General features: G+C 37.9%; 1 protein-coding gene across 1 annotated transcript; it reads right to left on the reverse strand.

Annotated features, from left to right (window-relative positions):
- Positions 1-10430: 10430 nt before the first annotated feature.
- Positions 10431-12776, reverse strand: LOC134672148 (uncharacterized). The gene is made up of 4 exons (XM_063530052.1): positions 12609-12776; positions 12001-12231; positions 11181-11285; positions 10431-10757 (listed from the first exon to the last, which is right to left on the reverse strand). Exons 1-4 carry the CDS (start codon positions 12771-12773, stop codon positions 10431-10433), a joined length of 828 nt encoding a protein of 275 aa, XP_063386122.1. The 5' UTR covers positions 12774-12776.
- Positions 12777-14044: the final 1268 nt, after the last annotated feature.

The following is a 14044-nucleotide window of genomic DNA, read 5'->3' on the forward strand; positions in this document are numbered from 1 at the left end:
ATCAATATCAATATCAACATTTATTCAGCAAATAGGCCACAAGGGCACTTTTACACGTCAACATTGAATTTACATAAAAGCAAAAATAATAAACATCACTGTCACATTATTAAAATGCTTAAACATGGCAGTAATTTAGTATGGAAAATGTTTAACTTCCATTTTATCAATTTCTATTATTTTATGACGCACTACAGGGGCATGACAGAGATAGAATGACATTTTGCTAAATTTTTAATTAGGAAACTGAGAAAGGACGATATACCGCAGTCACAACCATAACCCAATCTATAGCTGGTCAAGCAAAACTTGTCAGTAGAAAAAGGCGCGAAATTCAAATTTTCTATGGGACGATAACCCTTTGGCCCTACATTTTTTAAATTTGCCGCCTTTTTCTACTGACAAAAATTTTTTTTTTTTTTAAATTCATGTTATACGAACGCCGAACGGCATTATTTGAAGCTTCGAACAACACCGGGAAAGTCTGCATTTGCACTATTTCCCCTCTGCAGAAGCACATGCCCAAGTGGGCATGCACACAACTATAGTTCGTTTTTTTCAGCATTAGAGAGAACTTGCAAGAAGGTAAGCAATCTTGACATGTCTTTTAATTGAAAAACGCTTTTTAAAAATCAAAAACTATTACTTATGAAAGCAGAAGAATATAAATGATCGTATTAGATTCATAACTGTTACATATTTGTCGTAACTTATTTTTAAAATGTGTTTTTCAATTAAAAGGCACATCAAGATTGTTTATCTTATTTCTAATGGTAACATTCCATTTCTAACCGCAGCTGCACTACCGGTACTGAACGCGTCGCTGTCATTGTCAATTTCCATAGTAAAATTGACAGTAATGCAGCTGCAGTTAGAAATGGAATGTTACCTTAATGCTAAAAAAACAAACTATAACGCAGTGCATGTTGTGCAAAGAATATAATACTCACTAGGAGAAGAACGATAACTCCATACAAAAAAATGTCCCCTTCAAAAGTTCGTTTATACTACTAGCGCTCGGTAGGATACCATTGTAATTAGAATTGACAACCCGTTTAGCCTAGCGCCCCTAGCGGGTATTGGCAGTAATCCAGTTCAGGACGCTAATGGTCCTGGGTTCGAATCCCGGAGAGGGAATTTCTTTTTGTATTATTTTATTTTTTGTTGGGGTCAGGTTTTTAAGAGCCCATCAACGTGCACACTAGCGCCACTGCTGAATACATTAAACTAATTTTTATGTTACTGGATTCGTCAACCTACCCGTTCAAAACTAAAGCGGCCGTTTTTGTTTTGAGCTCATAGATTGACGAATCCAGCAACATAAAAACTAGTTTGATGTATTCAAAAGGTACTTAAATACACAATACAGTCAGTAGCGACCACTTTTTTTAAATACCTGTAAAATTTAAATTTAACTTAAATAATCACGATTATTTATTTTAGCAGTGGTGCTAGTGTGCACGTTGTTGGGCTCTTAAATTAGCATATCAATATCAATATCAATATCAACATTTATTCAGCAAATAGGCCACAAGGGCACTTTTACACGTCAACATTGAATTTACATAAAAGCAAAAATAATAACATCAACAATTTTATAAAATAAAACTAACAATTCAATCTAACGTATTACAATTACTAAGAGATGTATATGGTCTCTTAATGTCGAATTACATACAAAATACAGATAAAAAACACACACAAAAAAATCTATAATATTTAGAGGTGTAAATGTCTCTAGGTGTCAGAACTATAAGATTATATAGTTTATCAAGTTATCCTTAGAGATGTATAAGGTCTCCAAGAGTCAATATCCTGTATAATTAATACATTCATTAAAAGAAAAGAAACATACGAGAACAGAATGAGGCGTCTCACTGTAATTAATTAATAAAAGTTACTAAGTATAATAGCTCGTGTTAGCTTAACAGACCAGTCTCCACAAACAGCACCCGTTCACGAGTATGACGCGTATCTCAGCCATCGCCTCCCTCAACCTTCATTCGGGAAAGTGGCGACCCGATCAACAACGCCACCGTAAGCAAAGACTTTTAAGCGAGCATGACATGTTCAAGCTACCGGCCTATATTAATATTAAAATAGTAATAACATGTAGCTGTAAGACACGGCATTTTGTGCTCATATGTTACATAAAAAGACAGTAATATAGCTTCACGTAATTACTAGCCTAAGTTGACTTAGAGATGTAAAGGTCTCTAAGTGTCAGAAACATTAAAAATATAGGTAAGTATGTACAATCAAAAATAAAAATCAAATAAATAAATATGTACTTAGAGATGTATAAGGTCTCCAAGTGTCCAAAACTAAAATTAAATTAAACAATATAATCAAGCGAGAACATCATTGTCTCATGTGTCAATTCTACTGGACACTAGCATATTTAATTCACAATGTAAAAAAAAAAAAAAAAAATTATTTAATTCTTATTATACTAATGAAATCAAGCTACCGGCTTAAAAGCATCTCTATCGTTTATAAAATCATTTACAGTGTAGTACGCCTTACGTAACAAGGAGTGCTTAATGTGCGACTTAAATTTATGAAGTGGTAAATTCACTATATCAGTGGGGACTTTGTTATAAAAACGTGTACAGTTCCCGACGAAAGACGTACTAACCTTACGGAGGCGGTGGGCGGGCACAGCAAGTTTATGTTTGTTTCTAGTGTTATAGTTATGGATATCACTGTTAACCTTGAATTCGTGGATGTTTTTCCGAACATACATAATATTCTCTAGTATGTATTGAGATGCAACGGTAAGAATGTTAACTTCTTTGAATTTCTCTCTTAGGGATACTCGAGCGCCCAGTCCATAGATGGAACGTACAGCTCGTTTTTGCAGCACAAATATTGTCTGAATATCTGCCGCTTTTCCCCACACGCTTTTATCACAAATAAATAAAGAAATACGTTATAAGATAATGATTAGGTACTATATTTAAAAATTCGTCAAATATAAAAGGTTACAAAAAGTTACGTATTACTAAGATATAAATATTTTCATAATAATAATAATAATAAGCCCGCAGGGCAGCTTGTGGTGAGCTGTTGGGGAGTAACGACCCCACGGACCCGAGTGCTCCCGAGAGTCGGTCAGGGTCTCCGTCTCCGGCGTGTCTTCGTCGGTCGGAGTGGAACCCAAGGGGACCCGCAGGACTCTCAGCTCTGGCTTGCCTTAATTGGCCGTCCAGAGAGGAGTCGCTAGAGCTATATGCTCGAGGGGTGGAAGTGAAAGATGCATAAGACGCGAGTTGGCACAGTGGCTGGTAACAGCCACTGGGTAGAAAGCGGCGCACACCTCTCGACACCCCTGAGCCGCTCACACCGATGTTGCCCCTGGTCGTCTTCACGACGGCAGTTTCAGGGGCCCATCTAGTCAGCGGCAAGTCACCACCTGCCTCGATAACGTGTGTTAGCATTGTTATGGCAGGTGTCCGAACTCTTTACAATAGCCCAGTCTCATAGTCCACCCAAACTTCAACCATAGACCGGTATACTATTCACTTTTGCTACAATAGTCCCAATGCCTGCTGAGACCGGTTCATGGGTGTCTATTGTTGCACCTGTGAACGGGTTCCAGCAGGCGTTCTACATGACATTAAAGCTCTCCAAGGGGCCTCTACGTGTTGGATCTGTGTCCCCACGCAAGCCTATCAAAAAACCGGGATTATAGGCCCGTGATATCGAAGGAGATACAAATAATAATAATAAATAAGCCTTTATTGATCAAAAACACATACATGATTTATATGAAGTTGGAGCCCTGGAGACTGCGTTAGTTTACACTGTGTTGCAGCCCCAGTGGTTGCCCGTATTACATAATCAGCTAGAATTTTGAAGAACAATTTGACTTAAATTGTAACAACATAGAAAGTAGGGACAAATAAACTTTTTTATATAATATCTAGTTTAGGTACAAACAATAACAATATAGCGGGAAAGGCTATTCAAAAACTTGCATGCATTTGTGTGTGTGTGTGTGTGTGAGTGTGTGCGTGTGTGTGTGTGTGTGTGTGTGTGTGTGTGTGTATGTGTGTGCGCGTGTGTGTATTAAGTGTGAGTGTGTATGTGTGCGCGTGCGTGTGTACTAATCCTAACACCCAAATAATCCCTGGCTTAATAGTTTCTCAGTCTCATCATAATTCATATTACACAACCATGTCCAAATTGTCTTTTTAAAAGCATGATTAGATAATGTTTTTATAGTTTTAAGTTCTATTTTTATTTTATTATACATTAAGGGGGCGCTATAATTGATATTACGTCTGGCAAATTTAGTTTTGCATTTCGGAAGAGGACAGCGCTCAATACGCTTGTGGCATAGCGATAACGTATATATACACTAATCCTAATAGGAATGAAAATATTTATATGTTAGGAGCAATACATATGAATACATACATTGATATGGCAAATGGTTACAAGTTGTTATTACATCTATCCGGTTATCGGACATTTCTGCTCCACAGCTCCACGCAGCGTTCTTGGTCACCGGAAAACTAGTCTGTATATGCAGCAGATACGTGCCCTTTGAGCTTTTTCCAAGAAATCATATGACGGGCCAGGATTATATTATTATCTCACGCTCAAGCCATGATTCACTTTCTAAAACAAAATGGTCACAAATTAAACAATATAATCTAACTTCCTAATTACTAACGTCGCTAATTCCTAAGATCTAAATTTACCAGCTTACTCGTAAACAATGAGAGGTTTTACATCTATGATGAATTTAGATTATAATTTCGAACGCGATATAGCGTCCGCGGGACTTACGGGGATAGTAAGATTAAATTATTATATTTGAATTTGGTAATTAGTACGCTCATTTTTATTTAAAGATTGATATATTTCTTACCTTGAAATTATCGCTGTTTCTGGTTTACTACAACGGTTTCCACACACACATTAGGGCTTTTCATAATCCGGATAAGAATTCTTGATGAAGTCGCCATTGCCGGATACATAATACAGCAAGGAAGGAAGAGCGACAACGGTTTAAATTTAACTAAGTCTGTGCGAAGACGCATTTAGATATGTTGCTCGTACATATGAATAGTTTTTATTTTTAAATTAATAGGTAAATAAATATATTTCAAGTGAATAAATCGTTTTATATGAAAATTTATATTTTAGGCGTTAAATGACTTAAATGACAGCATTGACATTACAGACTTTTGTCTTGTCTATGTTCTTACCGGCCAGACTCAAATCAAGGCCTATCAAAGAGGCCTATTGACAAAGATTTTTTTTTAATTTTATCAAGGAGGGTAGAGGCACGTCTACCCTTCATAGATTTTATGAACATAGACAAAGACAAACTGAAATAGATAATAATTTACATATTTCAAAAAATAAATAATAATTTACATATGACTTTGACTACTTCATAAAATACAAATCAAAATATATTTGATAAAATAATTGGATTTGTTCCTAGAAATCGTATAGACAAAGCCAGTTCTAGCAATGTTGCTGTATAAAATATTTTTATGGTAATTACTGGCAATACAGCTCTAGAAACGGAGCACACATGTACAATTATGAAGGGTCACGTCATTCCAAGGAAGTCAATAGGCCTTGATGTTGTGACACATCCGTACACCAAAAGAGATCAAGGTGTACAAGCTTTGTCTTTGACGTGTGTCTTTTTCCATGTATTTGTGTCGTCATTACAGATTGGATTTTGTATGTAGTGAGTGAGAAATGCGACTGTGTGCACGTTCCCCCCCGCAAAAAATGGCAGAACGATTTGTACGGTAAGATATCGCTTGGGCTCTTCCCTTCCAACATGCCGGAAGCCAGTGTTGCTCGAAGATTTAAAGTTTACATAAGTTTACAGATTCGAACTAATTTAATTAGAAGATTTAGTTAGGAGTGTAAGAACTAGCAGCAAACTTGGCATAAGCGAGTTAACTATAATCCTTCAAAGCTGCAGGTACGGCGCACGGTGTATAATTGTGGAACCTCGGCGTTGCAGTTCTAAATTAAACTTGATTCCTCTTGAGACTTCCGTTTTATAAATAAATAAATACATTTTATAAGAGAATTTTACACAGATCGACCTACATATATTGATTTAGACTAAAACGATTATTAAGTTATAATTTGAAGAGTAATACGGGGCTTAACCGCGTAAACTTACGTTACTTACATAATTTGACGACCGGTCTGGCCTAGTGGGTAGTGACCCTGCCTGCTAAGCCGATGGTCCTGGGTTCGAATCCCAGTAAGGGCATTTATTTGTGTGATGAACACTAATATTTGTTCCTGAGTCATGGGTGTTTTCTATGTATATAAGTATGTATTTATCTATATAAGTATATATATCGTCGCCTAGCACCCATAGTACAAGCTTTGCTTAGTTTGGGGCTAGGTTGATCTGTGTAAGATGTCCCCAATATTTATTTATTTATAATTATAATATATGGCGTGACGTTTCGAATAAATTTTAGGCCATATAATAAACGTAAATTTACGCGATTAACTGCCGTATTCGAACTTCAAGATATTCCCAAGACACGACACGTACTAGATCCATTCTAGATATGTTATAGTTTAGATATTATCAACTAGTTCTCTTTTGCAGCGCAATTCGGGCTACCAATGTCACTTTTACGTTAGATAGAGTAAGATATCTATTAGATGTGAATTGGATCTCTAAGTCATATCCTGTGGAAATCGTTCATGACTATCTCCAGAATCGCGCAAATGTCAAATTTGACAGGTTAGATTTTAAACATATCGTTATCGCATCTTGGTGATGTCTAAAAGATATCTAATAGATGTCTATTTCAAAATGCGAATCGGGCCCTAAGTCCCGTATTAGTTTCAAAATTACAGATCGACCTAGGCCCAATACTTATATACGTACAGTCACCTGCAATAATAAGTTACTCTTCGAAGGCCGCAAAAATATGTGACACGCTCTTATGGCTCTACGAATAAAATCGCGTCAGATATTTATGCGGCCTTCGTTGTGTTATAATTGCAGGTGAGTGTACATTATAACCACTGGTATTGAAGATTATTACAAAGGTAAACCGTTTGAAATCACGCCATAAATTACCTCCAACGATGTCCGGAAACCTAGACAATCTGATGTGGCAGATATATAGCGGGAGCGCTCGCTGAGGCGTACCTATTGGGATCGGGATCGGGACCTCTATAGACTGTGCGAGGATTTCTAGGTATTTCTGCTCGGAACATGTTGCGAACGCAACCTTTATTTGTATAATACAGTAACTAAACGCAGCCGTCGGGCTCGGCTAGTATTTGGAAGCTTTTTCTAAAGCACCAATAGGAGCGCTCCACATATTATGTATCGCGGCCAATTAGAGGCACCCAAATCTTAACCACTATTTTCGGACATTCAAATTATGCAAATCACTCTTTCATCAGCCTCCATACAATCACCACACCACTTTTACATTTAACCGTTTAGTCAAGGAACCCTTGTAAAACCAGTACCTATTGAAATTATAATAGTTTACTTCAAATCGAAGCTTTTTATTTGAGTCGTCGAGATTCTGACCTGCACGGCGGCTACAGAACATAACAGCCGACAATGTTTGACGAAGCGCGTACCAGGGGGCCGATTTTTGAATTTCGATCGTTCGATTTCGTCACTCGTAAAATCTGTGGTTTACCACAAAACAGCAAAACTGTTTACAGCAAAATGCTAATTTTTGAAATATGAGCGATAAAAATTGGGAATCGAGTGGTATTGACGATTCGTTTTCAATTCTATTAGTAGAATTTAAATATCGGGTACTGGAGATACTTATTAAGTATTGAACGAAATACACGAAATCGAGCGATCGAAATTCAAAAATCGGCCCCCAAGTAGAACAATCCATGTGCAATTTGTGGACGATGTGGCAGCTTATTTCAATGGTTAGATGATTTTATGACATTGCGCATTTATAGTTCCGAGGCTAACTAAAGAAAAGGTCATATTTACTATTAATTAATTAAATTTCGTATAATATGTGGTCCAGTTAACTGGTCGACGATATTCTGACGACCTATACAACCCAAATAGACATAATAAACTGGTAAAATTTAATGCTTTTAATTAACAACTTAAATTATAATGGCAAATTCCCGTGCCTAAAAAATGAGGCACGGAAATTAGATTACGTAATGCACGTCAAACAGGTTTTCCAAAAAACTTTAATAGAAGATTTTCTGGAACTAATTTGACGACCTTGTAATGAAAATTACTAAGGAAGAAGCAAAAATTATTATGGGTGACCTAAATGGACATAATATAGCGAGGGTTTGGAGGTCAAACCCGATAAATCCAAATATTTTATCATTCAAATAAAAATTCTACGCATGTCACATATAGTTCTAATTTCAAAAACTCTTTTACTCGATTTATCGGGTTGGACCACGCACCCCTCGAATTTTAGGTTTATCAAACATCACACTTATGCAAATTTACATGGAAGATTTGGATATGGAAGTGAAAACATAGAAGGAATACAAATCCTGGAATTTGGTTCGCGGCCTGGTCTAAGCATATTAACAGCAGTTTTAAAAGACATCGAAAACTTTATTAGGTAATAAAATAGTCTTCGCAAATAGACTTTATATTAGCCGATAGCGGAGTGAAAAGAAATTTCAAGCATTGTAAAGTGATTCTGGGGGCTTCACTAATAACCGCCCAATATACTGTTGTTTGTCAGCTGCACTTTTCTCGGGAACAGGGTGAAATCTCGAGCCGCAAGTGGAGCATACCTTTACTTGAGCAGTTCGGGAACTTGGTCCAAAGTGTCAGCAACTTACCCAAATGCCTATTCATGAGTAGGTAAGTTAATTCCGTTCATATAATGACTCGGCAACGACTAAGGGTGGTATTCCACCTGTCCAATTTCTTTGTACAACGTGATTGCATCTACAATGTCATTAAGCAAAATGTGAGACGCAATACACATTACTTACTTACTGCCGTGTTGCAGCAACCCGAAGTGGATCTTGGCCGCTTCTCTGTCTAGCGCCGTTTCTGTCCAATCGACAGCACCGAGCTCGTTCAGATCTTTCACGACCTCATCGCACCAGCGATACCTAGGACGCCCAACCGGACATAACACACAATAACAAACACACACACACACACACACACACACACACACAAACACACACACACACACACACACAAACACACACACACACACAAACACACACACACACACAAACACACATTGGACAGACGGAATACCATCACCCTAGCTGATTAATATGATGATGATTGATGGCGAATATCCTATCGCTAATAAGCGATCTCTTCCAAACAATGTACTTACTTGTTAGTGCCGATATACCTATTTAGGTACAGTCAGCTACAGAGAAAAGGTACCCCCCTTCATAGAAGTTTGGATCCAAAGGTTCTAAGCGAATAGCATTGCTCACTGTACATAGGTACCTAAATATTTAAACGTTAAAATAATATATAACATACAAATACAAAACATAACATACATAAACACATATACGTACATACAAATATAATATAGGTAATGCAATAATATGAAAATTTCAAAAGATATTCCAATTTATTTATTTATTATTTATTTTTAAACTTTATTGCACATACAAAAAGTACAACACAGGCGGACTTACAAAATTGGGCAATATAGTATCAGATTTATTAAGAACTCTTTATAAAACTCCCCATCGAATGAAGTCTCTCACGATACCACTTATGCGTTCCACAGCAATCTGGTTGGGTTTCACCTGAAATCAAATAAAATACATTTATTTCCGATAGAGTTTCGTGTCCGAACTCGCTTATTCGCACGGCCCGATTCGGATTATGAAATAGAATTCTATTAGACATCTTTTAGACATCACCAAGATACGATAACGATATGTTTAAGATCTATCAATCAATAAATTTTGACATTTGCGCGATTCTGGAACGATTTCCACAGGATATGACTTAGAGATCGAATTCACATCTAATAGATATCTTACTCTATTTAACGTTAAAGTGACATTGGTTGCCCGAATTGCACTGCAAAAGAGAACTAGTTGATATCTAAACTATAACGTATCTAGAATGGATGAATACGGCAGACAGTGTGCCAGCAGCGCATACTGTCCTACTTCGGCCACATATAATGGCTCCTCTACACGATGGGCCAGCGCCGGCCACTCCAAAGAATGCATTTATGCGTTAGAGGGAACAAGTGCTGTTGCTATCTCATTCTACCGCATGGCTACGTCCCTTGGGGTGGCCGGCGCTGGCCCATCGTGTCTCTCTTCCCGGCCGATTTTGGCCACAGCGACTGCATTATATTATGCCTAGGAGCGGGAACTGAGCTGGTCCGCTCGCTCGTGCGCCCTCATGTGACTGCAGTACCCAATCTTCGTCTGCAGTGCTCGTCCACACCGAGGGCATGTCAGGACTCCTTCAACGTATGATAGGTGAAGGCTGTAGGTGGTCGGGCCTTTAGAGCATCTCGTTTATTATCAAGGCCTACCCTCCTCCGCTCTTCAAAATCATCAACCTTTAAATGCACCATCCGTCTCCACTCCGGATGCTTCGCCGCTTGCGCTTCCCACTCAGAGGGGTCAGTATTGCATCGCCTCATGTGCCTCTTTTGAACATCCTTATAACGGAGGAATTGGCCGCCTGGTTTCCGCTTGCCGTCCTGCAGCTCAGAGTAGAAAATGCGCTTCGCTACCCGACTCTCAGACATCCTCGAAACATGGCCACACCACCGCAACTGCCGCCGCATAAGATAAACTTCAACTCCAGCAACTTTATCACGCCGAAGCACTTCAGTATTCCTCACACGAGCTATGACGGTGAAATCCGGATAGTTGCAGTACATCGCAAAAAGCTTCTACGGCTCTTAAAATACGAGACCGTGGTAGCTTGTGACCGTGGAGAGGGTGCCTTGGGTCTTGTTTCTGCTTCAATGTTTCTTTATGTCTTTAGGTACCTCAACATCTTTATTCTTTTCTATTTATAGTTTTCAAGAAAAAAAAATTCGCTTTGTATGGACTGGCATGGCAATACATTTGACCTCCCCTCCCCCGCAAAAATCGGCAAACTGTTTCGTAAAGAAAATGACAGCGATGACATCTCCAGTTACTAAATGCTCTAAGGATGTTACTTATGTCAAATACTCAGACAGGAAACTCACCTGCATTATCATGTTAATGTCGCTATCCACATTCAGCGCATCTTCTGGGGCCACAGTCACTATCCCCACCATTAATAGACCTAGGAATAGACCTAGGGGTCTCATCTGAAAATAGGAAAGTAATTTGTTAAGAACTTATAAATGCAAAATACAGCAACAGACATCTTAATAAGGCCTTGAAAAATATGAATATTGTAAAACCAAGCCAGAGCTCGCGGGTTTAAAGCCAAGCCATTTTTCATCATCATTTTTTGATGTTTGCCCGTTGCTTTTCGGTAAAGGGAAACATCGTGAGGATACCGGAATAATCTCAATGAGGCTTAGTTTATCTTCTGAGTTAGAAGGTCAGATGTCAGCCGCCTTTGTAGAAAATGGTGCCAGTGTGAAATATCGGGATTACGTTGCCCAGTAAACCCTAGGGTTCTTAGTTAGTCGCAACAAATTTCGAAACTACTCAAAAAATCACTTGATTACGGTTTTGAGGTTTATGATTTAGATATTGCTTAATATCGATAACACATGAGTGCATATTTAATACATCTAAAAAAAAAGTCGTGCTCGCCGTGTCCGACGATGGCGACTCCTCCAAATGTTTTAATTAGGAAGATGGAACGCTCTAATGTGACTTGCGAAGCCAAACTTGGTTTCGCAAGGTCCACAGTGGAGCTGGCCGGCTGAGTTGTAGGTGTAGGTATACGAGGGCTTCGGTCGCGTCTTACGGACATGGATATTTAATTCGGCATATTTAATTCATCTAGCACTGGTACGTTTTTGCGGGCAATGGTCATGAGGTCATGACTCGCATTACAGTGAGCCTTACCCTAATCAGGTCAGCGTCAAACGTCTCCCTAGGGTACACCTTCTCCACGTCCACATGAAGCTGCCGCAGCGCCAAGGTCAGCTGCGTGAAGTAGTGGTCCATGAGCCTCTGGTAGTGGCAACGGCGGAACTCCTCATCAGAGCCGGAGAAGACGAAATACATGAGGTCGGATACTGGATTTCCATTCCTTATGATTTGGTAGTCTAGAGGAACTATCTCCAGCTTTCCTTTCTGTAAAATGTTGTAAATAACTGATGAGGAGGAATTCAATTGCTTTTTCTTTTAGGTTATTCCTGTTAATATGTTAAGTACAATTAAATATAATTGGCGGGGTCTTACATTACTGCTAAAAATGTTTTTAGACTTGTGAGTTATTTTGTCAATTAATTTATCATTTTATTTAATAAAATAACAAATAAAAATCCTTGTACTCCATACATTCTCAAACACCCGTTGTTATCGCCGACGCCTAAAAATCCACATAGAACGATAAAGATATTCTTTGTGTAGATTTTAGCCCTTTTCAGATCTAGAACAACTTCATAATGAAAGTACGAGTAAAGAAGGTTTTAATTATTTATAATAAAAATATATTAAGTAAAACTCACGCGACGCCTGTGCATTAGATTGCTTGTCCTAAAGTCTCCATGCATCAAAATGTTTTCATCTTCCATTATCATAAGCTTGATCAAATCCTCGGTCGAAGAGAAAAACTTATGCAGACGTTCCTTATAATCATCATTTAATCCTTTAGATCCCTTCTCATGCGCCATACTTATATAAAAGTTCATTTGTTCACGGTCTTTGGGTTCATCAGATTTCAATAGGCTGATTAATTTTGTGTATTCATGAGGGCTCTCATCACGCAATGCTAGTCCAAGGGCGTGGAATTTAGCCAACTCAGTAACAGCTGTTGATGCATAATCCCAGTTAAATGTCTTCATTCTATCAAAGATTTCAAATCCTTTTGCTTCAAGATTCTCCAAAACCAGAATTTCCTCGTAAGGATCTAATACGTGCCCGTAATATTTGGGTATATACAATCTGTCTTCTACAGGGACTTTGCACTTTTCGTAAAGTCTTTCGAAGTTTACGGCCAGTTCAGTGTAGAAAAGTGCCTCTTTTTCGTATACCCTGGATAGAACTTCATTGTTTTTCCTTGCGTCCTCGTTTAAACTGGCAGCTTTGGCAAAAATATTTATATCCGGTTTTAGATCTTCTGAAATTGTGACCAAGAATAATTCTGATGTGTAGTTGGCTCCTCCAGAAGAGATTGGTTTGATATCGATTTTATTTAGTAGATAATTTTCTTTTTTTGCTATGTCTTGAAGATTTTTTTTCAATTTTTCCTCTCCTTTTGTCATTGTATATATGTTTAACACGACTTTCTTTGTACAAGTAGCAGTTGTAACTGTTGTTATGCCCGCAGATCAAGTATCAAGAAGTATCGTTATTGTGATATGATTAATACAATCACCAATCTCTTTTTCCTATTTATAGTCATTTATATAATAAAGCTACTGTTTGTCTTTAGGTTCACCTTACTTTCATTATTGCGATCTATTTAAAAAGTACAACTTTAGCATTTTATTAATACACATACTAGTCGTCGCGTCGTCGTAATATCAGATCCTATATTTGACAGTAATGAATTGACTCTCAAATTTCATACTTAGGTTTTCTTTTACATAAAAGAAAAATAATTTATTTCATAGGAAAGAGACAGTAGAAAAACAAATAAATAACTTATGAACTAAATACATCTATAAATAATACTAAATTAAAACTAACAACCCTAAATATATCTAAAATAAAATAAGGAATATAAAAACTACTCAAAGAGGCCTCCCCGCGCTACCCCCGGCGCAAAGGTGCCCATCACACTCGCTGCGTTACCGCGTTGAATTGCGATGGACAGCCTTTGCACCAGGAAAAACCCGGAGCGCGGGTCAAGGCCCCTTTCTTGCATGCGGCATTTACATAAAAGGTATAAGTGGTACTACTTACTAAACTAAATTAATAATAACTAGCTTAAATCTAAAAT

The sequence above is a fragment of the Cydia fagiglandana genome, chromosome 16, assembly GCF_963556715.1.
Source record: "Cydia fagiglandana chromosome 16, ilCydFagi1.1, whole genome shotgun sequence".
Classification (NCBI taxonomy): Eukaryota; Metazoa; Arthropoda; class Insecta; order Lepidoptera; family Tortricidae; genus Cydia; species Cydia fagiglandana.